Source organism: Eurosta solidaginis, chromosome 5, assembly GCF_040869045.1.
Source record: "Eurosta solidaginis isolate ZX-2024a chromosome 5, ASM4086904v1, whole genome shotgun sequence".
Classification (NCBI taxonomy): Eukaryota; Metazoa; Arthropoda; class Insecta; order Diptera; family Tephritidae; genus Eurosta; species Eurosta solidaginis.
The window spans coordinates 220,570,265-220,596,331 of NC_090323.1; the positions used below are offsets into that span (position 1 = coordinate 220,570,265).

General features: G+C 36.5%; 1 protein-coding gene across 3 annotated transcripts in view; it reads left to right on the forward strand.

The window, feature by feature from the left end:
- Positions 1–12,470, forward strand: part of Dscam2 (Down syndrome cell adhesion molecule 2) — a 392,154-nt gene extending 379,684 nt beyond the window's left edge. Inside the window, exons 21-23 of one of the 3 annotated variants that reach the window (XM_067788438.1) lie at positions 821–950; positions 5,958–6,048; positions 12,089–12,470. In XM_067788438.1, coding sequence (XP_067644539.1) covers positions 821–950; positions 5,958–6,048; positions 12,089–12,470 — 603 coding nt within the window. Of the gene's footprint in view, positions 1–820; positions 951–3,250; positions 3,507–5,957; positions 6,049–12,088 lie in introns of those variants that run through there. The other 2 variants (XM_067788437.1, XM_067788436.1) reach the window with 2 other exon arrangements.
- Positions 12,471–26,067: the final 13,597 nt, after the last annotated feature.

Consider the following 26,067-nt stretch of genomic DNA (forward strand, 5'->3'; position numbering starts at 1 on the left):
TGTCATCAGCATACGCTAGTAGTTGCACGCTTTATAGAGTATTGTTCCAGACCTCACGTACTACCCAGTATTCCTTTACTTGCTCAAAAATGTTTTTTTTTTTTTTGGTAGCAAATTTTCTAAAATTTGAAATTGGTATCAATTTCCAAACAAGAAGGGAAACCACTCGACTTTTAAGTTTGGTCTGCATTTTTGTTTTTTCGATCCACGATGTCTAATATCTAGCCTAGCAAAACATTTATTAGTTTAAGTGCATTAAGTAAATGGCTTTATAATGAACCACATTCGATGTTTGATAGTTGCTGGAATTTTTTTTTATATATGATTTCGCTACTACTTTTAACAGTTTAAATAGGTTTGTTTTTTATTAAGGAAAACAGTAAAGTTAAATCCTAGTTTTGTAAGTTTCAATATTTGTTGCTATCTCAGCACTTCTCTAGATATTTGGCGCAGCTTTTAAACGATATCAGCAGTTAAATAACTCACTAAAAATATTCCTCCGCTCACCGCTGCATATCGTCGATTTTCAGTTTTCCTTCATAATTACCTATCTTACTGTATATTACTTTTATTAACTGATCTTTTTTCATATATTAATTTCTTATATTTCAGCAAGTAGATATATTTGACCATTCCTCTTTTTTTTATGTAAAATGCTAATCCTTATTCCTCGCTCGCTTCTGTCTCATTCGATAAAAAAAAACAAACACCGCAGGACACATTTTAATTGACTTTTGTAATTTTCCGCTCTATTTTTCATATCATCTCACGTATTTCACGTGCAATTCGAATTCATGCTTTTGTGCTGTTGTGCAATTAGTCATCGAAAAACCGTCGCCGACATTCGCGTAAAACTGAACCAGAAAGTGAAGAATCGGAATCGGATCAGGATCAATTAACCTCAAGTCGCACGGAATCATCCAATCAGCATGAAGGCAAAATTAAACATAGTAAGTATTGTTGTTATTTTCATTTTCCGCTTTTAATTAACCCGCTGGCACAAACGTAAAAAAAAAGAAAATAAAATTGTTGGCATGATTTATTACACTACATATATACTACATACATATAAGGTTGCATATATCGTATTTTGGTATATTCATCTCATACGTATAAAGTTGGGACGAAAATATGTTAAGTGTGCTTAAATAAATTTGCATAAAATGAAAGCATTTGGAGCGCATTCAATCCCTGCTGGATTCATTAAAATTAAATCTTTTTAAAATGAAGTTGAATGCCTCTAACTTTATGGATTTGGAAACTTTAACAAGAGCCAAGTGATGGATCGGTTGTAAATATATATTAAACTTAATTCAAGTTAGTTGATTTGACGATGAAATTATTTGAAAATGTATGCTTTGTTTTTTAAGGTTTAATTGATTGACATCAGAAACTGCCTTAAACTGAACCGGCAGTCATTTGAGGTCAAAGGCGTTTCCATTATGTCACATTAATGACACCAAATCGACAAATCAATGCGTGCTCGAAACGCACGCTAAGATTTTGTGTTCATTTATTTCACAACCCGTTACATTATTTCTTCTTGTTTCAAACGATGTGGCAATATTTTCTGATGCCAGTTGGCAAACGAAAATAAATTGCCAACATGTTAGCAAACGAAATTTGAATGTAAAATTTGCCATACCGTTGGGCAGTTGTCATTTTCACTTTTTGGTTGGTTTAGTTATCAATTTGTAGTCAAAACAAACGGCGAACGCACTTTACGTCGTATGACAAGCCATTTTCATTGCTTTGGTCAAGTTTGTGGTCAAATTTGACCAAGTGTAAACCAAGCATAAAACTGAATCAGACAATCTGAAAATATAAGCTGAACATTTTCAAATTTAAAACAGCTTTATAAATTTTCTATGATTTCAAACCATACATTTATTATAAGCAGACGGAATTATGAAAAAAAAAATCGTATTTTCGTCCCACCCTTTGTACGTATGTAATTACATATGTGTCAATTAGACTGGTTGAAAAAAAAAAAATTGCTAATGTCCGCCCCTAAATTTGAAGATTATGTTGAGAAGGTTTCGGAAATTTTTTTTTAAATTTTTTTTGATCCTTCGAAATACAGCCGAAATGGTTTTTTCGTTGCAACTTGGTTATTTGACGTCCTATTTTTAAAATTGATATGTCATTATTTTGGCCTTGAGAAGCTTCACATTTCCGTTTAATGTCCTTTTAAGCTATGAAGTCGTTTTCACATGATTAGGTCAGCTAACAAAATTTACAAGGACATTAAACGGAAATGTGAAGCTTCTCTAGGCTGTATTATTTCGGCTGTATTTCGAAGGATCAAAAAAAAAAAAAAAAATTTTAAAAAATTTTTCCGAAACCCTCTCAACATAATCTTCAAATTTAGGGGCGGACATTAGCAACTTTTTTTTTTTTTTGTATGGGGGCCAACCCAGTCTAGTGTCCATTTATGTGGTTAATAAAACGCAATGAAATCGAATATTTTTACAAAAAGTACAGGAAAAACACGACTGATACCGATAGTTGAAATATAGTGCATTATAGTTTTGTCAAAAATTTATTTAAGTTCCTTGAATATTCATTACTCACATAGCTTTATTTAAGTTATTGATTTAATTTGTGTAGTAATACAGTAGATACGGATATCGAATTAATGCCTAAACGAGCTCATCACATTTTATTACCGCCACATATGTATTTAAGATTCCCAATATCAATTCATTTTACAATGTTACCCCTAAATGAATCTACACCAACACAATTTCAATTGGGCAATTCACAAGAGTGTTGTATTCGTTGTAAATTTCTAAGTTTCAAATTGTTTTCAATATAACATTTGATAGAAACATAGGACATACGATGCATAGTATATCTTTGGAATTGCTCTAATATGTATACGTAAATAAAATGTTTGTATATTAACACAAATTTTCTTTGTAGTGTATTCCATCACGTAGTTGTACCTTTCCAAGCCAATGTTGAACCAAAACCGCATATGAAAAAATTTAATGTGTTGTTTTTTCGAAAACTAAAATTTCGCTTCAGCTTACTTTAAATATTGACCTACTTATTTATGAAAAAATAGAAGAAGCTTATAAAGCTTTTCAAAATGACATTTCCATATATATTTCCAATTATAAGAGCTTTATAAACCTTTTTTTATTTATCATGAATAAGCGGGTTAGAGTATTTAAAATTATTAACGCGTTACAAAATACAAATAGTTTATATATATATATATTTTTTTTTTGCATTCTATTCACAGACTCTAAAAAAATTCAACATTTTCTAAATCACAACATATCGAAAACATATCTGTAGTATCTATCAAATGCAGGCAAATGACCTTATAGTGAAATATGTACAACTACGTAGATAATTAAACATAAAAACTGGAAACGAAAGAGATACAAAAAATGTTTATATCGAACTCTATAAACGCTTATGTATATAAAAGTATTTCCTATATATAAACAGATACATACATACAACAAAAAACATAAACCTAGTTAGTTAATTTTCAATCACAGTGTCATATGTTTACTAAAAGCTACAACAACAAAAATAGTTATCTCAAATACACATCGGCATAGATACATACACATATAAACAAACAAACATTTTTACACAAAAATTAGTTGATTCGGAAATCAATGAATCAATCAATGTCAGTCAACAATCATTTGTAAACTTCACAAGTTAATACAAACACGAAATAAACAAATAAATAAACAAAAAAAAAAATATTTCGAAATAGAAACAGTGCTTAACATATTTATGTATATGACGGCGATTTGATTTAATCTTATTCAACTATAAAAAAAAAATTGTATTTAATTGTACAAGCCTCATCTTTCATACAGAATTTCTGCGGTTTTCTTCGCGGATATAATTTACGCCTGAAATATACTGCAGTATTCTAGCAGCCTGTACGATCTTCTTATTTCTGGATCGACACAGTAAACAGCTCAATTGTGGTCCCCAGAACCCTTTCGAAGCTCAGAGACGGAACCATGTATTATTTAGATACTCTAATTTTTCTTGAAATTTCAAGTAAGTCTTTGTAATCACAAAATCCGAGAACAGAAAAAGAGCGTACTATTTGTGCCGATTCAACCATGATCCATTATTATTATTTTTTGTTCAACTCAGAAATCTCGTGGCCGTATTACTATGCTCATTACCAAGCCTCTTAGATGGATATTTCGAGGTATACAATAATTGGAGTGTTGAGAAAAATTATACCCCAAAGTCTGCAGTATGCGGCAGGTCACCCTTGCTCTATTTTTGAAGGTATTTAGTTTTCTAAGTGTGTCAGGATGTGACATTCAATGAAAAAGCCAAGTTAAGAATGCATAGAACGTGTACAGGCGGGTTATTTCCCTGCTACAACGCTTATAAAAATTGTCATTCCTAATGGCAAACCTGCAGAGCAATAGGGAATATATCTCTTCTTTATTTACTAGTTCCTGGTTTTTGCGTGAATATTTAAACTCAAGTTAAAGTTGATATTATCGAAAAAAGAGGTAAGGTTAACCGTAGAGGGCATAATCAAAAATACCATGCAAATGCATAACGGGGGTACCCGTGCGTCCACTTACAAATTTTTACCGTTACAAATGCACAGTAACAAAATTCATAAGTAAAAAATTATTACAGATTGTGTGCTGATCAGTCAGTTACTTACTTACTGCGACAAGCTCGAGAAAACCGGTAACTGGATCCTGCAACCTATGTTATACTGAAACCCCCAAACGAAGAGGAAAAATGAGAAAAGCATGCAGCATCTGCAAAAAACTAATGTGCCTGGTACATTCGGTGACAAATTGTATCTGCAACGTTTGCGAGCACAAAAATTAGTATATGTCTACAAAATACAATATTTTTTGTTTAAACATTCATGTTTTCTAGTATATTTTTACAATCCCCCATAACAATTTCCTATTAAAACAAATAAATTGTAAAATATGCGTTCGTGTAGGTGTCGGCTTTGGGAAATTATATCTAGAATATACAGAAATACTGTAGTTTCTTAGATTAGAAGGTTCGACACTCTAGTGACTGTGGTTCTCTCACTAAAGTAGTTTAAAATCTCAACTGGACACACGGGTACGCGGTTATGGGTTCTAGGGTTAAACTCTAGTCAACTTTAACTGGATTGTGGTGGTAGCGTTCCCTGCCTACTACACCGAGGGTTCTGGGTTCAACTTCTGGGCAAATTGTCATCAAAAATTTAGAAAAAGCTCTTTCAATTAAAACAACTTTTTGTTCGTCCACGGAAGTGAGCAAACACTCTGAGTGTATTTCTGTAGTGAAAGGCTTCTCAGTGAAAATTCATCTGCCTTGCAGATGCCGTTCGAAGTCGGCATAAAACATGCTGGTCTCATTCCGCTAATTTTAGGGAAAATTAAAAGAAGAACGACGCAAATTGGAAAAGAAGCTCTGCCTAAATTTCGCCGGAGGTTAATAGCGCTAACTTTTTATTTTTTTATTATGTATCGTTAATTTATAATTTTGTGCAATACAATTTTAGCATCTTTCCTCTTTCACCAAAGAATAGACTTAGACCTTTTTTTGGAAGTTTGCATGTTGAAGAAGGAAAGTTAAGCTAAAGCTGAAAACCGGATTGAAGGTTAAACTAAATGCGCTTAGGCCTCTTTTCTTTAAAATTTTGAAACTTTGAAAACGCAGATTGCAAACAATCAGATCGCATTCAACAGTTTGGGTGTGGTAAAAAACAAATGTGAAGGAATAAAGGAAACATATAAGAAGAACTACCAAAGTAAATAATTTTTGAAGTTTGTCAACAAGTCCCAGAAATACATATATATATGTTTAGCACTGAATACATCTATATATAATTGGGAATCTCCATATCTCATTTAATATAGCACTAAAAATATGTATATATGCCATTTTTGTTGAAAATAAAAAACAAATGTATGTATAAAAATCTTCCTCCACACCCACAGGTATCATCTACCACGGAGCACAATCAAGCACATCCTCAGATCTCTCACCAATGTCCGAACAAAAATCATTGCCACGTCGCGGTCGTTCAAGGTACCATCATCAACAATATCAATTTTCCACAAATACAACACCGCGCCATCATAACAGTAGTAAAAATAACAACATGAACACCACATCTGCAAATAATTCAACAACAAAAATACTATCACCACGCGGTGTATGTGGTAGTGCTGGTGTTGGTGGTGGTGTTAATGTTGGAAGTATAGGTGGTAGTGTTAGTGGTGGTGGTGGTAATCTAAAATCAATTTCAAGCACATTCAAATCACAAGACTCCATACAATGTCACATACCAACGTTGGTTAAGTCACCATCTGTAACACAACAACAACATCAGCAACAATTACAAAAACATCAATTACAATTACAAAAATCGAATCTTGCCACCAATACAACCACAAATAATAATTTCAATAATACTAACAATAGTAGTTGTAGTAGTAGCATCACCAGCTCCAATAAGAATAAATTATCACAACAACAACCCTTATTGATAACCCCTAAATTAGCTCATCATCATGCACAACATCATAATTTATTAAGCGCTTCACATCCCACCTCTCAATTAAGTCAAACCGATTCAACCACAGAACTTTTAGATAGTAGTTGTAATAATCCAATTGCATCTGTTGGTCCTGTCACTTGCATGCCATCATCACAATTTCGTCCCATACCCCATAAAACGGTACCTACGTCAGTGGCAAATCAAAATGTAGGCGGTGAAAATATGGGCACTTTAATAAATCCATCTACAGCACCTTTATCATCAAAATTTTTTTCAGCGACAACATTACCCAAATAGGATACGGCCAATGGGGGTGGTCTAGATCTCGACGGGGGTAGCCTAATGAGTAGTTTCGGCTATGATAGTGAAATATCATGTACATATATGGATCCTATTGATCAAACATGAGATTAGTGGATTGCTGGTTTGGAGGGGGATGAAATAGGTCAAATGAAAGAGGAATTGTATTAAATAATTATTGCGTAGAGCTAAATCGGCACATAAACGCTTGTATATAGATTTTACGCAACTCATTTTATTGGATATGCTCATACATACCCGTGAGCCTGGAGCTGCGGTAAATTTTATCGAACGCGGCAAAAATATGGCGTAAATTATTTTCAAATTCCATTTCAAAAATCTGCAGGACACAATTATCTTGTAAATTAGGGGATGGAATGCCAACGACAGGTCTGGGCAAGTCATAATAATAGAAAGCTTTTTCTTTGTCAATATTTGGATATTGCAGATTTATTTTTACCAAATTTTACTAACTAACTTTTATTGTTTTGGGATGTACGAGTTCATCAAACCTCACATTCAGATAATTAACACGAAAAGACATATCTCCGGATATATGGGTACGAAAGGGTTTTTATGTTATGTGTTCTAATGTCACTATATAACGTATATTCGATATGCAGATATAAAACTGTATATCTAACATATTTTAACCGTAGACCTACGTTCGGGTCGAAAACAACCCGAAACGCTACCTTACGTGGCTATAACTCAATACTTTGTAAAATTAGAAGTCTGAGAGTTCTTGACTTTTAATTATTATTTGAAATGAACAAAATTAATTAAAAATAAAATTGATCGTCATAATGGTGTGGCACTGAGAAAAATACTCCATAATTCTACGCTTCGGGTCGTTTTCGACCCGTACTAAATTTGCATTCTATTCTATTCAGCATTGAATAAAGACTACTATTTTTACGAAAATTTCCAATTGAAGACTAATTTTATAGCAACTGTTGGTAATTCTAATGAAATCAGCTGATTCTATGAACAGCTGACATTCAATGCCAATTAATAAAAACGTGAATTTCGAAAAGGCTGTATAAAAAGAAAAATAAAAATTGCGAGTTTTCTAAATAGTTACAATGATAAAAGCGATAATGACGAGGTAATTAGTCAAAGTGATACGGAGTATGACCCTGAAGAAGGTAATCTCAATATTGGCCTGACCGAGTCCTCTGATAAGGACAGTGAGGATATATCAGAAGGGGAATCTTATGATTTTCTGATATCGAAAGATGGAATATCTTGGAGCATAACACCCCCAACTGAAGGTAACGTATTTGTGTCTACTTTCCTAACTTAATGAGTATACTTGCACATAGCTGGAAGAGGAAGAAGTTGCAACGTTTTGAACTAGCGACCCGGAGTAACAAGATACGCCAGTTCTCGTGTGGATTCAATCAAAGATGCATTTTTACTTGTTTTCCAACCTCAATTGAAAACATAATTTTCAAAAATACGAACGCTTATGAAAAACATCTATTTTGTTAAGATCACAAAGAAATCAATCGCGACTTGTTGCATGCTTACTTTGCAGTTATTCTCTTGGCGGGAGTGTATAAGTAATGAACACGCAGGTACTTTTCCCCTCTTCATAGTACTAAAAAAAAATGAGAACGTCAAAGACCTTTTTTGTCAAACCTATGGAAGACCTATAGTTCGATCTATAATGTCCAAGGAAACATTTCAAAAAATTAAAAGAATCATACGATTTGAAGTCCCAAATTCCCGTCGAAACCACTCTGACAACTGTGACAAAGTTGCGCCAATTTGCAACTTGTGGGACAAATGGTTGGAGTTGCTGCTAATGTATTATAATCCCAGCAAATGTGTTACCATCGATGAGCAGCTTTTAGTATTCCATGGAAGATGCAGTTTTCGCCAGCATATGCAAAGCAAGCCGGAAAGGTATGGCATCAAATTTTGGATGCTAGCATCTTCAATATATTGCTATGTATGTAACATGCAACCATTCTTAGGCAAACTTCCAGGAAATCAGCCGGAGAGGAATCAAAGACAGCGCGTTGTACTGGACCTTGTAACTGGATTGAAAGGTCACAATATTACAACTGACAATTTCTATAGCTCATTTGAGCTTGGCCAGAAACTTCTTGAAAAAAATTTAACAATTGTGGAAACAATGCGGTAGAAAAAACGTAGTATTCCTGTACAACTTTTGGAATGCAAAAATCTTCCCGTTTATACATCTAACTTCGCTTTCACTCAGAATATTACGTTAGTTTCATATGTTGGACGAAAAGACAAATACATTGTTGTACAGAGCACAATGCATCACACTATCAATACGGGAAATCTACCTAAAAAATTTCCGGAATTAATCGAGTACTACAACAAAACTAAAGCGGCGTTGATACCGTTGACAAAATGCTAGCCACTTACAGCTGTAAAAGAAAAACTAATCGTTAACCCATGGCTGTGTTTTCCAATACAGTCGATATTTCGGCCTTAAATGCCTTAATAATATGGATGAGTATAAATGAGTATTGCGTGGTTGCCCAAAAAAAGAGTCGACGTAAAATATTTTTACGCGACCTTGCGCTTGATTTGGCAAAACCGTACATGGCTTCTCGGAAGCATGGTACAGGAGAAATCACTCCAAGTGGATTGAATGACCTGGATATGAATAATGCAGACCCAAAGTCCAGTAGCTCACAACTACAATACCCGGAGCCGTCCAAGAAACGAGCACGGTGTCACTATTGTGTGACTGAAAAAAGCTAGTTCAGAAAACAAAACCGAATTGATATGTGCCATTTGCAAAAAAAAATATCTGTAAACGAATCAAATGCATTAATAGTAATATGAATGTTTGAAAATGAGTTATCAATTTTCAAATATTGCATTTAATTCATTTTATCAATATGAAATATATTCCGCTCGAAAACGACCCTAAACGTAGAATTATCCAATTTTTTTTCCGTAGGTCTACGGTTAATATAGACATGATATATGTAGATAGAATAGGAACTGTTTGTTTACAAACTGGGACACAGGCAAAATACTGACGATTTCCATTTAAGTAGGTTCGTAAATCTTACACTAAGTACATACATAAATATAAAGAAATTTTGGTTGCTTTGTACTCTATACAGTTTGAATAAGTTTTGAAAGTCCTTACCACGTGTGCATCACATAACTAGATCATCCTTTGAGATTTAGCTCATAAATCTGACATTTTATAATTACAAATACAAGCGGGCAGAATAAATCACCGATTTGTATAATCGATTCGAAAAGATAAAATTATCTACTTTTGGTGAAAGAATTCTATAAAAACCACGCATTTTTTTAAGTACATAAGGCAGACATAAGGCAGTCAGTTTTTCTCTTTCGCTTTCTCGGAGCTAAGGGTTATTTTTTTCGAGGCTGGGTTAAGGGTTATTTTTTTTTTAGGCTCGGTTAAGAATTTGTTGTGCAGAAATGTCTTAGATAATGGAACAGTACCGAAGATGTAGATATATTTTTGGCATCATACGTGATTTCCCAATTTACATGTAGGCAAGACTTTTGTCAGAACTTTATGTCGGAATTTGGTTTTGTCCGAGTTGTGAATGATCGGAATTTGGTCCTGTCGCAGAATTGTTGGAAATGGGCATGTCGGTATTTTGAACTGGAATCTGGATTTAGTAATTCGGGAGTTTTTAAGTTGGGATTAAGTTTTACACCCGATAGAAAGCTATGAATATAATTTCTTATGGAAAAGTGTAAAAGCTGCCAGAGTTCCAGAAACGTTTCAAGCTTGTAAAATATACGAAAATAAAAATTGCTTCACGTCGTGGCTTACCGCCGTCAGCCTAAGAATTTATTATTTTGGTAAAAAAAAACTTTCATTAATTCGAGGGAAAATTCTGCTTAAATTTTTTCGCACGAAGCAAATTTTCCAATTTTTTCTAAACACTCCACCTTTAGGAAAATTTTTCTATGCCAAGGAAAAAAAATTGCTTTCATTTTTAAGAAAATTTCTTGTGCAGATATAGTGGCGAATTATTACGGCGAAATATAATATACAATTTTTCCTTACTTTGTTAGCTATTTTCATCGATTTTAGCAAATTTTTTGAGTGCATTTTAGGGTTTTGATTTAAAACCTAGGTTTTAAACTTAAAATTTCATTATAGCTAAGGTTGAACTGGCTGATAAATAAGAATTTCGTATAAACAGAATGTGTGACTAGTGGTACGAGAATTTGCTTGGCGACCAAAGGGAAAAATTTACGTTATGGAATATTTCCGTTCTCTTAGCAAATACTAAAAGTTTTCAAAGACCTAGCTTAATTGCTGCCTCGCGATCTGGCAACTCGATCACCTCTACTAGCTTAAGCTTTGAGGTAGCGAGCGCAGTACACGAACACAGAACTTGCTCACCAATTTCTTCCTGCAGCTCACACTTCCTACATCTGCTGATAGTAATGAGCTCTAACTTATAAGCATGTGACACCAAGAGGCAGTCTCTAGTTATTATGACTATCCTGACCCTTAAGTCTTGTCTCTTTAGAAACATCAGAAGGTTTTGTGAGTCTGACGTCGTATGATTTGTACATGACCTTTGAAATTGTGTAGTCCTATGGTTATGTCCACGCTTTTCCTGCTTGATGGCTCATATGCATCTTTTGTCTCCCTGCGACTTATCCCAAACAGATTAGGACGTCTACCGTCGACCCATCGAGCGCTTAACCCACCTTTACCAAATCATCGGATTTTTCGTTACCATTTATTCCAGTTCATCATGCATTTCATCAAGCATATATCAAATTTATTGTTGATATTTCATTCCATTAAACTTATAACCTCTCATAAACGTGCACAGATAAGTTTTTAAGATTTCAAAATACTTCAGTAATTTAATTGGTCGAATTTATATTTGTTTCAAGATAATACAAAATACTCGTTGTTAAATAAAAACAACAAAAACAACGAAATCACAGAATTTAAAGAAAATTTGCAGTTTTTCTTAAGCATTAGTGAGATACACAAAGAAAAATTGGAAAATATAATTCTGAGACAAATATAATAAGATAACTGCATACCAATAAATACACAAACAAACATATATGAAAGGTCAATTCTCTAGGTACACATTTGTAATTTTGCTTGTTGCATGAGACTGATTGTAATACATATGTATGTATACCCCATACAAATTTTCCTCCTCTTACCGACGTGCACTATTCAACAACAACAACAACAACAACATCAATGATATCAACAAAAATTCGTTTACAACAACGCAAACCATATATCAATAGAACTGGAGGCATACACACCCTGCATCCATTGCAGTTACAGGCTGAATGTACTGTAATGCCTAGCGCTGGTTTTCATCAATTACCCATAGAAACAGAACGCATTGAATTGTCTGAAGTGGAATGTGATGTGGACACATTGAAGACATTAAAATTGGGTATGAGGTCGACATTATGGTCAAGGCCATCATCGACCACATCACAACTGCAACAGCAACAACAACAACAACAACAACAGCAGCAAGAGTCGCAAAAAGGGCAACCGGCAATACAACCGCAACAACAACAACAACAACAGCGGCCACCATCACGACAACAACATTCACCTGCACCTCCACAACAAAAATTGTTGAGTAAAAAATCTGATTATTCAATATCTGTGTGAGATTAGATGTTGCAGCAATTTTAAGCGTACATGTATTATATATATGTGTATTAGGCCGGGTCGATTTGTGGGGAGGCAAAAAAATCGCCCATTGCTCTGTGAAAATCATATTCTAGGGATCAAAATAAGAAACTTTGCAGAAGGAACCATACCTCTAAAACGAATTCTGATGCCCCCCCCCCCCCCCCCCCCCCCCATTTGGGTCGTAGGGGCAAATTTTAAAAAATCCCACTTTGAAATGCCTATTTTTTTTCTTTTTGGAATTTTTTTTCTCTTTAGAAATTTATTTAATCAGAACACATGTAAATGCAAAAATGAATTTAACTTAGTAATAGAAAAGAAATTAAAAAAAATTATTAGAAATTAGCGTTTTTACAACCCCCTTTTAAAACCAAGGCATCACTGTAATGCATTTGCATATCGTAAACATAGTTGTGTGGGTTTTTTAATCAACCGTTTTAAAAAATGAAGGTATCACTGTGAGACAAATGCAGATCGTAAAATTGCTTGTGTTGTTTTTTTTAAGCCACCACAAGTCACAGCAGGTAGAATTGAAATTACCCCTACCCAAAAGTTCAACCCAAAGGGGGGGACATCAGAATTCGTTTTAGAGGTATGGTTCCTTCGGCAAAACGGTTTTCACAGAGCAATGAGCGATTATTAAATCGACCCGCTCTAATGTGTATGTATAGGAGTGTCATGTACCAAATGACAGGTGTTTGCTGCATACTTAACAATAAATGATTTCACTTAGTGAAAATGTGTGTGTAAATGATTGAATTTTAGTGATTCTATTTTGGGGAGCAAATTTCGTGTTGAACAAACATACAAAATGGGGTCATATGAACTCGTATTTGTATGTAGTATAGAGTTAACAAATATGTATGTATATGTGAGTGTTGATGTTGTTGTTTTACATTGCAAACTATAAGCCCGACCCTTAAATTATACCTACTCGTTTTTAGTCGTATGTTGTATATACTCCCATTTGAAATAACCTTTGAACTCCATAACTTTTTACGATCCCCACACAATATCACTTCCTTGGAACAATATTTGGTATGGAAACAAACAATGCAATACAGATGAATTTAAACTTTCGGACAATCAATCAAAATTTTTAAAAGACTAAAAATCCATAAATACAATACACATACACATACACACGAAAGTAATCCATATCCAAAAACACATGTATTTATTGTATGAAAAATATGAAATCCACATTCTTCCATTAATGCATTAGACGTAAATATAATTTTGCCCTCGCATGTAAAATTCATTCCCAAATCCATGAATGTGTTACTAATCTCTTAGCCCCACTCCCTCTCCATCTCCTAAGTGAAATTGATGTATGTATGTAGTTGTAAGTAAATGTTGAATTACTTGTTAATAAGTAAATGAAGAAGATTCGATCTAAGGTTGTATATGCATACTATATGGATATGTATGTGTGTATATGTATTTATTTGTATGTATGCAAGTTGCTTTAGTTTAAAATATTTGAGAAAATAATCCAATTTAAAGCAAGTTATTTTACTTAATTACTCAAAAGAATAGAAAATACAAAAAATATGTACTACAAATAATCAAAACTAATTAATTAAGGCAAGCTAATTGTATATAGGAGTACATCAACTATTTAAATTCAGGTTTACTATTAATTAATAAAATATGTATTTGAATGGTTTCGAAGAAAAGTTGGTTTTAGAAATAAAACATTATAAGTGTTCAGGTATTGGTCTAGAATATATTTAAGTAGAGGATGCTAATTTTCTTTTTCGAAATGTCTTATCACAAAAGACAATAGATATTCTGTCATTGTACTTTTCCGAATTTGAGGTGGACTTTAGGGTTGACCGTAGCTTATCGACGATGGTAGAGCGATAATAGTTCTTTCGGTCAGGGCTCTTCATTCCATAACACATTTGTGCTATCATTCAATATACGTACGTTCAATCCCGTCTATTTTTTAGCGACCCATACTTAATATTTTCCTCCCATTTCGCCCACTTGCGTTTATCCACAAGGTGTCTAACACGTGAGTTTGTATTTCTGATATGAGTGTCACCAGGATCTTGCTGTAACACAAATTCAATTTTTTCTTGCCTATGTAGCGACTTTCGCTAGGAAATTTGGTCATATTTCTAGAATTTTTTCCACGGAAATTAAGCAAGCCAATGGGATTTATAGACTCTGCAAAAGGCACGTCCCACTTGACGAACATCAATTCGAATTCTGCGTGGAATCGGTTACCGTTTCGAAAACGCCCTATCTCAGCAAAATTTTATATAACGCTCTATTTAAGAAAAAATTTCAAAAATGCCATATTTCAAAATTTTTTCATAAAAGTCCGAGGTAATTTCATACTGAATTCAATTTGGGCGCAGTTAGGGCGTTATTTAAAAATTTTCTGAGATAGGGCGTTTTCGAAACGGTAACCGATTCCACGCAGAATTCGAATTGATGTTCGTCTGAGATAGGGTTAGATTTCACTAAGTGGTTGAATTATTATATGGTAAACGTGAGTACCTGCCATTGTGTTGCTCAACTTCACGGTGTCAAACACGCATCTGCTCTCATTGTCTCATTGTATCATTACTTACTTACTTAATTGGCGCTTAACCGTCTAAACGGTTATGGCCGTCCAACAAGGCGCGCCAGTCGCTCCTTCGCTCCGCCAACCGGCGCCAATTGGTCACACCAAGGGAGTTTAAATCGTTTTCCACCTGGTCCTTCCAACGGAGTGGGGGCCGCCCTCTACCTCTGCTTCCATAGGCGGGTTCCGATAGAAACACTTTCTTGGCCGGAGCATCATCTTTCATTCGCATAACATGGCCTAGCCAGCGCAGCCGCTGCGTTTTAATTCACTGGACTATGTTGATGTCTGCGTATAGCTCGTACAGCTCATCATTAAATCTTCTTCGGTACTCGCCATCGCCAACGCGTAGAGGTCCATAAATCTTTCGAAGAACTTTTCTCTCGAACACTCCCAAAGCCGCTTCATCTGCTGTTGTCATGGTCCATGCTTCTGCCCCATATAGCAGGACGGGTACGATAAGTGACTTGTAGAGTATGATTTTCGTTCGCCGAGAGAGGACTTTACTTTTCAATTGCCTACCTAGTCCAAAGTAGCATTTATTGGCAAGATTGATTCTTCGCTGGATTTCAGTGCTGATGTTGTTGCTAATGTTGATGCTGGTTCCCAAATAAACGAAGTCTTCTACTATTTCGAAATTATGGCTGCCAACAGTAGCGTGGTTGCCAAGGCGCATATGCGCTGACTCTTTGCTCGATGACAGCAGGTACTTCGTTTTGTCCTCATTCACCATCAAACCCATCTTTACCGCTTCTTTTTCCAGCTTGGAGTAATCAGAACTAACAGCGCGGGTGTTTAGGCCGATGATATCAATGTCATCAGCATATGCCAGTAATTTGTTCCAGTGCGGTTAAGTTCTGCAGCTAGTATAATTTTCTCCAGCATCAAATTAAAGAAATCGCACGATAGGGGGTCACCCTGTCTGAAACCTCGTTTAGTTTCGAACGGCTCGGAGAGGTCCTTCCCAATTCTGACTGAGCTGATGGTGTTGCTTAACGTCATTTTGCACAGCCGTATAAGTTTTGCGGGGAAACCAAATTCAGACATAGCGGCATATAGGCAGCTCCTTTTCGTGCTGTCGAAGGCGGCTTTAAAGTCGACGAAGAGGTGATGTGTGTCGATTCTCTTTTCACGGGTTTTTTCCAAGATTTGGCGCATTGTGAAAATCTGGTCGATGGTAGATTTACCAGGTCTGAAGCCGCACTGATAAGGTCCAATCAGCCGGTTCACGGTGGGCTTCAATCTTTCGCACAATACACTTGAAAGGACCTTATGTGCGATATTAAGAAGGCTGATTCCACGATAGTTGGTGCATTTTGCAGTATCCCCCTTCTTGTGGACTGGGCAAAGAACACTTAGATTCCAACCGTCGGGCATGCTTTCGTCCGCCCATATTTTGCTAAGAAGCTGCTGCATGCGCCTTACCAACTCCTCGCCGCCGAACTTGAATAGCTCCGCAGGCAATCCATCAGCGCCCACGGCCTTGTTGTTTTTCAATCTGGTTATTGCTATTCTAACTTCGTCATAATCGGGCGGGGGGACATATATTCCATCATCATCGATTGCGGGATCGGGTTCTTCATCTCTGCACGGTGAATTGCTGCCTCCATTTAGGAGAGCAGAGAAGTGTTCCCTCCATAATCTAAGCACTCTCTGGACATCAGTTACAAGGTCGCCGTTTTCATTCCTACAGGAGTTTGCCCCGGTCTTAAAACCTTCCGTCTGTCGCCGTATTTTTTGGTAGAATTTTCTGGCGTTATTCCTGGTGGCTAGCAGCTCAAGCTCCTCGCACTCACGCCTTTCTGCTTCTGCTTTTTTCTTCCTGAAAAGGCGTCTCGCTTCCCTTTTCAACTCACGATAGCGTTCACACACTCCTCTTGTCGCGCTCGCTTTTAACGTAGCCCTGTAGGCAGCGTCTTTTCTTTCGGTTGCAACGCGGCACTCTTCATCATACCAGTTGTTTTTTCGTGGCCGCCGGTAACCAATTTTTTCCTCGGCGGCAGTATGAAGTGCTTTGGGGATATGCTCCCACTGCTCCTGTATTCCTTCAGGATGAGTTGTGCCCTCAGAGAGCAGGTGTGAGAGTCGAGTTGCGAAATCATTGGCAGTCTGTTGTGATTGAAGCTTTTCGACGTCTAGCTTTCCTTGTGTTTTTTGTTCCTTGTTTTTAGCCGCGTTGAGGCGGGTGCGTATTTTGGCTGCAACGAGATAATGGTCCGAATCGATGTTAGGTCATCGGATCGTTCGCACATCTAAAACACTGGAGGCATGCCGTCCGTCTATCACAACGTGATCGATCTGATTGCGAGTATTTCGATCAGGAGACAGCCATGTAGCTTGATGTATCTTTTTATGCATGAACCTCGTGCTTGATATGACCATGTTTCGAGCACCGGCAAAGTCAATCAGCCTCAGTCCGTTAGGAGAAGTTTCATTGTGTGGGCTGAACTTTCCGACTGTAGGGCCAAAAACACCTTCTTTGCCCACCCTGGCGTTAAAGTCGCCAAGCACGACTTTTATATCATGACGGGGGCAGCGCTCGTATGTGCGTTCTAATTGTTCATAAAAAGTGTCTTTCACCTCATCGTCTTTCTCCTCTGTCGGCGCATGGGCGCAGATGAATGATATATTAAACAATTTTGCTTTTATTCGAATAGCGGCGAGACGCTCGTCCACAGGCGTGAACGCCAGCACTTGGCGACAAAGTCTCTCTCCCACCACGAATCCGACGCCGAAACTGCGCTTATTCGCATGGCCACTCCAATATATGTCACAATTTTTGATCTTCTTTCTTCCTTGCTTCGTCCAACGCATTTCTTGGATGGCGGTGATGTCAGATTTTGCTTTGACGAGGACATCAACCAGCCGGGCATCTGCACCAATCCCATTCAGGGAGCGGACGTTCCAGATGCATGCTCTTAATTCATTGTCCTTCAAACGTTTGCCATGGTCGTCATCAATAGAGAGTGTATTTATCCGAGGCTTGTTGTTATATTTCATTGGAGTATGGTTTTACGTGGCGGGTCCCAAGCCCAGCGCACAACCCGCTCAGCGGTGGTGAAAATATTACTTGGCACGTTTATATTGCGAGCCGCTTGCTCCAAGACAGACGCCCGCTTGCAGCCGCACCTAGAGGTGTACAGACGCTGCCGATGAAATCTCCCCCCGGCTAGCCCTTAAACCGATTATGTCAGAGTGGCCTAGCCAGGTTGTCGCCTTCTCACATTAGCTCACCGCTAAATGGGTGTTTAGCGGCTACCCAGAGGATACTTGGCCGCAAGCGACCGGCAGTAGTGAGCTGCTTGAACCGCATGCAAAAGAATCGCTCTGGCCATTCCCAGGTGAATGGCGGTCAGAAGCTTTCCCCACTTTCGTGGACTTCTACACACGGCCCCATCCTCCCATTGTATCATTGCTCCATGTTCTTTGCCAAACACTTCACTGCACGATAGATAGTACCAAATTAGCTTGTAATCGGGTGTACAATCACAAGGTCTTTCCTTGGTAAGATACAAAGTTTATCCAAACTCTTTTACATTTTATGGAAAATGGCAGTCGGTTGCACGGTAACTCCATCACAAGATCCAAAGCCATTCTAATCTAAGCATAACTAATTTGCTTCATCGGGCTCTGACCCTTATAAAACCTTTAGATACATGATAAAATACCAGAATTAAGGACAACGAACAACCTATTCTGAGCGCCAGGATAACCTGCATCATAATTAGAGGATGTAATTTCAAAATTTTCGTCATATCCAATAAAATTGTCCATTCGCGTCGAAAGCCTAAAGTCTGAGCGACATTTACACAAAATCTTAGGCCAAATTCGGCATAGCGTAACGCTGTTTCAAAAATTTTGAAAAGAAAGTGAGCACCTATCCCACTCTTTCAATTATCAATTAATATACGAAAACGACAGCCATCTGCTATATTAAGCATTAATTCATCATAGGTCTCCGCACAATTAAGCGATGTGATCGACCTGTTCCTTGACCATCCGCAAAAAAATCAATTGATAAATGCATGCAAGAACGAACTTTGTTGCCAACTTTCCAACGAAGAGAAGGCATTACTCCGAAGAGAACACTTTAATGTCAACCACAGCGAAGACGAGAATGCACAGCTTCATTGAGTATGTTTTGTTTCCAACTTCCCAAAAATCAACTCCCTCGCATGCTAATTGAAATCACAGTGCTCGTGATTCTCAGCCGGAGGGGCAAACTGAATGCCAAGTCATATGATACAGTATATACAGATCACAACTTCTTTCCTAGCCAAAGTTGATATGTTGTTGGGCTGCATGGGAGAACATGAAGAAATTTCTCGCTCGAATAAGGGAAAAGGTATGAGAGCTGAACATTTTTCGAGGAATTTTTATTCTTATTTCTCTGGCATCACTGCATATGGGTGATGGCCAAGAGAGATCAACCCAACTTGCCCACACAAAATTGTCAAATCAGAAAATGGGTTTTGATATGATACAAGAAAACAAGGTAGTTCCACTTTGACGTATTTGACATTAACTGTGTGAGTTGTCAAAAATATGCTCTTCAAATGCTAAAAAAACATTGCCACTTCAAGAAAATTATGGTTTATATTTTTTTTTTATTATTTATGGGATATTTTTATTTAACCATAAATGTAAGAAGGATACATATTTATAGAGCTGTTAAAATGTGAACTGATTAAATGAAAATAAAGGCCCCTATTGTGAGCATTATTCCATCTTCGATATTCGCTGGCTATCGAACATCGAAAACTGAATTTGAAATTGGTATTATGACACCTCTTCTCTGTCGAAATTTTCGTTTTTCAAGCGAATAGAAATTTGTTGTCGACGCTGTATCGAAAAGCAAAATTATTCTTCAAAATGTAAGCTTTTTGTATTTATGTTCTACTTTTTAACTACCTAGTAGTAATTTTAAACTATTTGAATTAATTTTATATACGCCCAAGGTCGTGGTGAGTACAAAGCAACAGCTTAAAAGGCTAGTTTCAATTATGGAACAAAATCCCCATTATAGAAATGCAACTTTGCTTGATGTAGCTCAGCTTCCTCGTAATTCAATTTTATCCATCTTTCACAAATAAAATTTTCCAAGACATTAAACATCTCTGATAGTACCACAGACACAGTCCGCTGGGCAAGTCCGAGTGCATTTTCGTTTCCAGTCCTCAGTTGGTAGCATTCCTGAGCACAAAATCGGAGAACTGCTGCCAATTTGAGAATATTAGGAATAGGCTTGGCTCTTGTGCATTACTACAGCAGCTCATCTGTACTGGACAACAAGTTCATGAACGCTTTTTGGACAGTCAGTTTTGAATAAATCTGTAAACAAAACTTATAATATCAACAATTTAACAACTTATTTAGAAAGCTACACTTACGTGGTGGAACTCATTTTCAAAGGATTTGAAGCATCCCTCACCCGTCTTCTATTTCTGGCTAGCTCCAGTAAGCTTTCCTCTTCATCTGACGAATCATCAAACCACAATTCAGTCTTAGTTGTACTTTTATTTTTAATATTTGCATCTAATAACTAGTTCCGCTTTTGTTTATTTAATTTATTTTATTTGACAGAGTATTGGAAATGTGATATTGTGAACTTTTGAATTTATCGAATTCACAATAACGCTTGCCTTCATCGAACGCGCGTCATAATACCGAATGAAAATTAGTTCGATCAGCTCTCTAGACCACAGTTGAAGATCGAATTTGTCTCATAATAGGGGCCAAAATAGCACCGCGGCAGCCGAGTTCTGGTTGTAGCCTGCTCTGCCTACAACTCCGAATATCGCGGTTTCACACTTCGAGCAAAACAACATCAAAAATTTAGAAACAAGTGATTTGGCAAGTATTCCTAATGTATTTCTACCAAGAAAAGCTTCTCAGTGAAAACTCCTCTGCCTCGCAGATGCCGTTCGTAGTCGGCGTAAGACATATACGTAGGTCCAGTGACTCCAATTTGTAGGAAAAATTAAAAGGAACACGACGCAAATTGGAAAATAAACTCGGTCTAAAATATCTTCGGAGGTTATCGCGCCATAACTTTATTCATTTTTATGAGGCCAAATAAAATTACATCTTCCACGGAAGTGCTTCTTTAACACTAACCTCCCGCAAACCACTGCTTAGAATTTTGTCGACACTCGACACAACATTGATTTGTTTGTCCCCCTTAAAAATGTCGAGCATTTCGACTATAGCTATTTGTCACTCTGGCCCATATAGTCCGACTCCTTGTTTATTGGGAAGGCGGATGTATGGGAAGTACTTCTTAGTCCGGTCTCGGTATACTACTCTTCCTATGCTGCAATTCGTACGTCCTCCGACGTCACCAAACATGGGGTTCATGCCATACCGCTAGAACGTTTCAAAAACTTCCTTTAACTATTCCAAAGTGCTAATATTGCTCAGCTATATCAACTTACTCCATTGTATCTGATAAATTGAAGAATGGTTGGTTCGTCCCTCAACATGGTGATTTTTCTTCAAATTTTCAAGTTTCAAATACTACACCATGCACGAATGCAAGCTGATCAATTGTATAGTAGGGCGTTGTGGAGTTTGGCTAAGCCCTCATACCAATGACAATCTGGCTGCTTTATGATGTATGTTTGCAGTGGACTTCAGAGAAATCGGTATGTTGAATCGAATATAAACGATCAATATACATATTTTCGGCAGATGCAGTTTATGTATGGTCTTGGACAGGTGTTGGATTCAATACCGGAACAGCTTGTTGAACGACGATGAAATACCAAAAACTTTAAAGAAAGATACAAGTAGAATTAAAACCAAAATATTGTAATAAGACATTTCAAAAGGGTATGCCAAAGCACTGTTTAAGGTGCATTCATACCACATGATGGAAAAATTAATTGAACCCGATTCGCCGTGCAGAAAAATGTCAAGTCAAAAAAAGATAAGCATTGATTTCGAATAACTGGCATATCGCTGTACGACGGCGTTGTATGGAATATATCAAGAAGAGGCAATCAGTTGATGGAATAACAACACCTTGTAGTGCATTTGCCTTGACACAGTCAATGCCAAATGGTGGCAATAGCAGAGAATAACAAGAAGTGGAACTAGCTCTCTTTATTTTTTATCATTGACGTTGATTTCGTTGTAATGTTATCCTGCTGTAGTAGATTTTGTTAAGAAAATTGTAAGAACAGACAACCAGTGATAGGGTAGCACCACTTTGTACTGAATTCATTTTGGTTCAAGAGTTTTAGAGTAAAAGTCTGAGGTTGGCACAAGCTGCGTTACATGTTCGAAAAAATTATATTGGCAGAATTAGTTTTGTGCAATGAAAAGGAGCAATCATACCGGTTAACTGCAAAAGTTCACGATTTTCAGTTAAATGCATTTACAAGGTTAAAATAAGTGGTGTTTTTATATAAATGAATTTGTACATATAAATTATGTCTACTATATATCACTTTTAGAAAATACTCAATAAATGAAACTGTTTTGCCAAAAAAAATTATTTCTAATAATTTTTTATACAAGAAATTGTTAACTAGAAATCAATAAATGCCAATTTTAGCAACTATTATAATATAAACAACTACAACTGTAAACTATTAAGTTAATATGTTTATTGTTTATAATTATACTGACATAAAATACTATACTGAAACGTTTATTTGCAATAACCATTACATAAATATTTGGTTAGAAACAGGCAGAAATTCTTTGTAAAAAAATATTTATTTTTCTAGGACGGGCCAAATTTTTATTTCATAGAAATAATTTATACAAAAATTTTATATGTAAATAATATTCAGGTTATTAGCATAAAAAAATTAAAGAATACAAAAATTTAAAGTAGAAATCGACGATTATATAAAAAACACTAACAATTTTGCATTTATTTACTTATAAATGAAGCAATGAAGCAACTAAACGATTATATTAAACTCAAAGGAAAAAAAAAAATATCGTGAAAACAAACAAAGTCTTTGCATTCGATGTATAACTTATCACGATTATTATTACGTGATCATATGATAAAGAGGAATTTTTTAAAAAACTTTTGTTTGACTAAAAAAAAAAAATAAAAACATTTCGGAAACTATGTGCCAAATTCAAAATTTATGAAACAAAATACAAATTGTAAAAAATAAAAATAAGAATTTTTAAAAAGAACTTTTAGGTAGTAAAGCATTAATGAAAAAATAAAATATTCAAAATTATTAAAACTAAAATATGTAGTTTTGAGAAAATTCGTATTTTAAGTACACAAGTATAAGCCACAAAAAAAAAAAAAAACAACTAAAACAAAATATATAATAAATTATTTATTACTATTTAAAAATAAGTAAATAAAAAATGAAAATATTAGCGAATGTTTAAGATACATATTTCAGTATTTTAGTTATGAAAAAAAAAAAAAAAAATGTTAAAAGCTCATGATTTCAGTGCGTGCTCATTATTATTAGGCCACGATGTACTGCGTCCTCTGATTCGATCTATTATTCTTGACCTTCAGCCTTTTACTGTATATGAAGTTGTTTAATGTATTTAAGTATCTCTTCATGATTTTTAATCCATATCACGAAGATACTAAGAGTCACGCCACCTGGATGGGAGTGTTTCTGCCATTTGAAGTGGTATTTGTACTTGACGCAGTTACTTTATATACAATAGGGCCACCAAAATATTGTAACGAATGTCTGATAATTATACACCTTCTGCTAAAGTACGAATCGCTGAACTGTCGAATAAATAACTCCAATATTCAGTATTGCAAAATGGTCTTTATTAGACTACTTTGGGAGTAGTACTTCACAATTTTATCACGTATTTCACAAGAGCGTGTTTAAATCATACTGATTACTGATTCATCAGCTTACACTGCTTTCATACTCTCCGTTACCTCGTTCGCCAATTCTCCTAAGGTCTAGTCCTTTCACGAACCTGTGTTCCAGAATAGCTGCAACTCATGCTTGGTTGCCAGCTATATATGTACATGTATATTTGTAGTATATGCTTATTTTCTAACCATATGCGTATGTATGTGTGAGTATCAACTTCTGCTCTTAGCTGATGACTATAAATGTGTATGTGAGATATTCTTTGTCGCCTTCTATGTAAGTTTGGCTGCTTGCTGGTTTTTTACCTCTATGGCTGCTTCATCACCTCAGGATTATTCACACGATTTTCAAATTGAGAAAATACTAGCGCTTTAAACAATTTTTCTAGTAAAACACATCGTGCATCGGTTGCTTTGAGAGTCTCCTTTTAATTTTTTATAACATAATATGGCAGTGTAGCCACATTCAACATGTTTAGGAAGAAAGCCAATAGCCACCGATGAGTTTTCCTTTGCATATACATTTTCCTAACATTTGATCCATTACAGCAACGCCGCATTTCATAATACCAGGAGCGATCTACTAACCAACATTCCCTTTGGAATATATATTTTGCTACGTCATAGAGTGCCAACATAAGCTAGTCCTGCATTTATCATTTTTTAGACGCGATTTGAAGTGGTAAACAATTTTCAGCAATGACGTTTCTTCCAGAAAAGCGATATTTATTTATGAGGTTTAACAAAATACGGTCGACTTGATTGGCATCTTTGATTCCATTCCTTGTCAGTGTAAATATTTCCCTTCAAGGGATATGAATTGGAAGCGTCTCAGGCCCAAAATATTTTAATGCCTTACTTGGCGAACTTAGATGGTATATACTACGTTAATTTCATACGCCCACTAAATCGGAGCAACTGCTCGGCTACAGTTCCATTTGCTGTCTGCTTATAAAGTTGCTTCAATTGTGTATTTAACATAGTCCAAATATCAAGAAGGATCGCAGCCTTTATGGTGTTTCTGGCGTAAAGCACGCGTTCTTTCGTCATCAAGGCTTATAAATGCTGTTATAACTTTTAATGTGTGCATGGAGAGGAGAGAGTTAGCAGAGAATCTGGTTTCCGCATTTTTAAGCAGTGCTGCATATTTGCATGGTTCAGTCCCGCCGCAAAGGAAATTCCAATGTATTTAGGCGTACAGCTCGTTTTTATCAACCATTTATCGTTGGTTTGTTTTTTCAGCTTCTTTTTATGATTGAACGTTTTAATTACTTCCAAAGCTTTTTTTTATCTGTCTGTCGCATAACAATAACTTGAATATCCTTGCCCCGGTGCTTCTTCAGTAACTGCTTGGGTATACTCGTCGTGTCCAAGGTTCGTTTACAATGAATTTGTATTTCGGGGCACCTTGCAAATCGTTTTCATATAAATTCACTTTATTGGTAAATTCAATAAACTATAATATAAAATGTATAAAATGTGTATCTATAATTCACTTAATTTCATTGCTTGCTTTATAATTCGTGATGGGCTAGCGGTCCCTCGTGTCCCGTTAGGAGCGTTCTGTTAGGGAGCCGTACTGGTCGCCGTCTAGGTATGTGTGAATGTGTCTCGGTGACGCCTTGCGCCGGCGTGTTCCTATTATGGTTAGTGGCAGTGCTAAGCCTGCTGCGGCCAGCGTCGTATGCCCGCGTATCTCTGCTGCGCCCAACGTCGTATGTAAGCGTAGTTCTGCTGCTGCCAACGTCGTGCGTATTCGTGACTCTGCCTGCGTCCTATTTATGGGTGGCTCTGCTGCCAACGTCGTATGTATGCGAGACTCTGCTGTGGCCAACGTCGTATATTTGCGTAGCTCTGCTGCGGCCAACGTCGTATGTAAGCGTGACTCTGCTGTGGCCAACGTCGTATATTTGCGTAGCTTTGCTGCGGCCAACGTCGTATGTAAGCGTGACTCTGTTGTGGCCAACGTCGTGTGCATGCGTAGCTCTGCTGGCGTCGTGTGTATGCGTAACTCTGCCGCCGAGGCTTATAGCGATGGCGCGCGGGCTCGTGACGTTGTGGGCCTTCGCTTAGCGGGGAGCGAGCGTAGTTTAAGGCGTTGTAGATCGGTCAGAAGCAGCTTACCCACAATCCTCAATCCACGGTTCTCTCCTATGACGGGAACTGTGTTG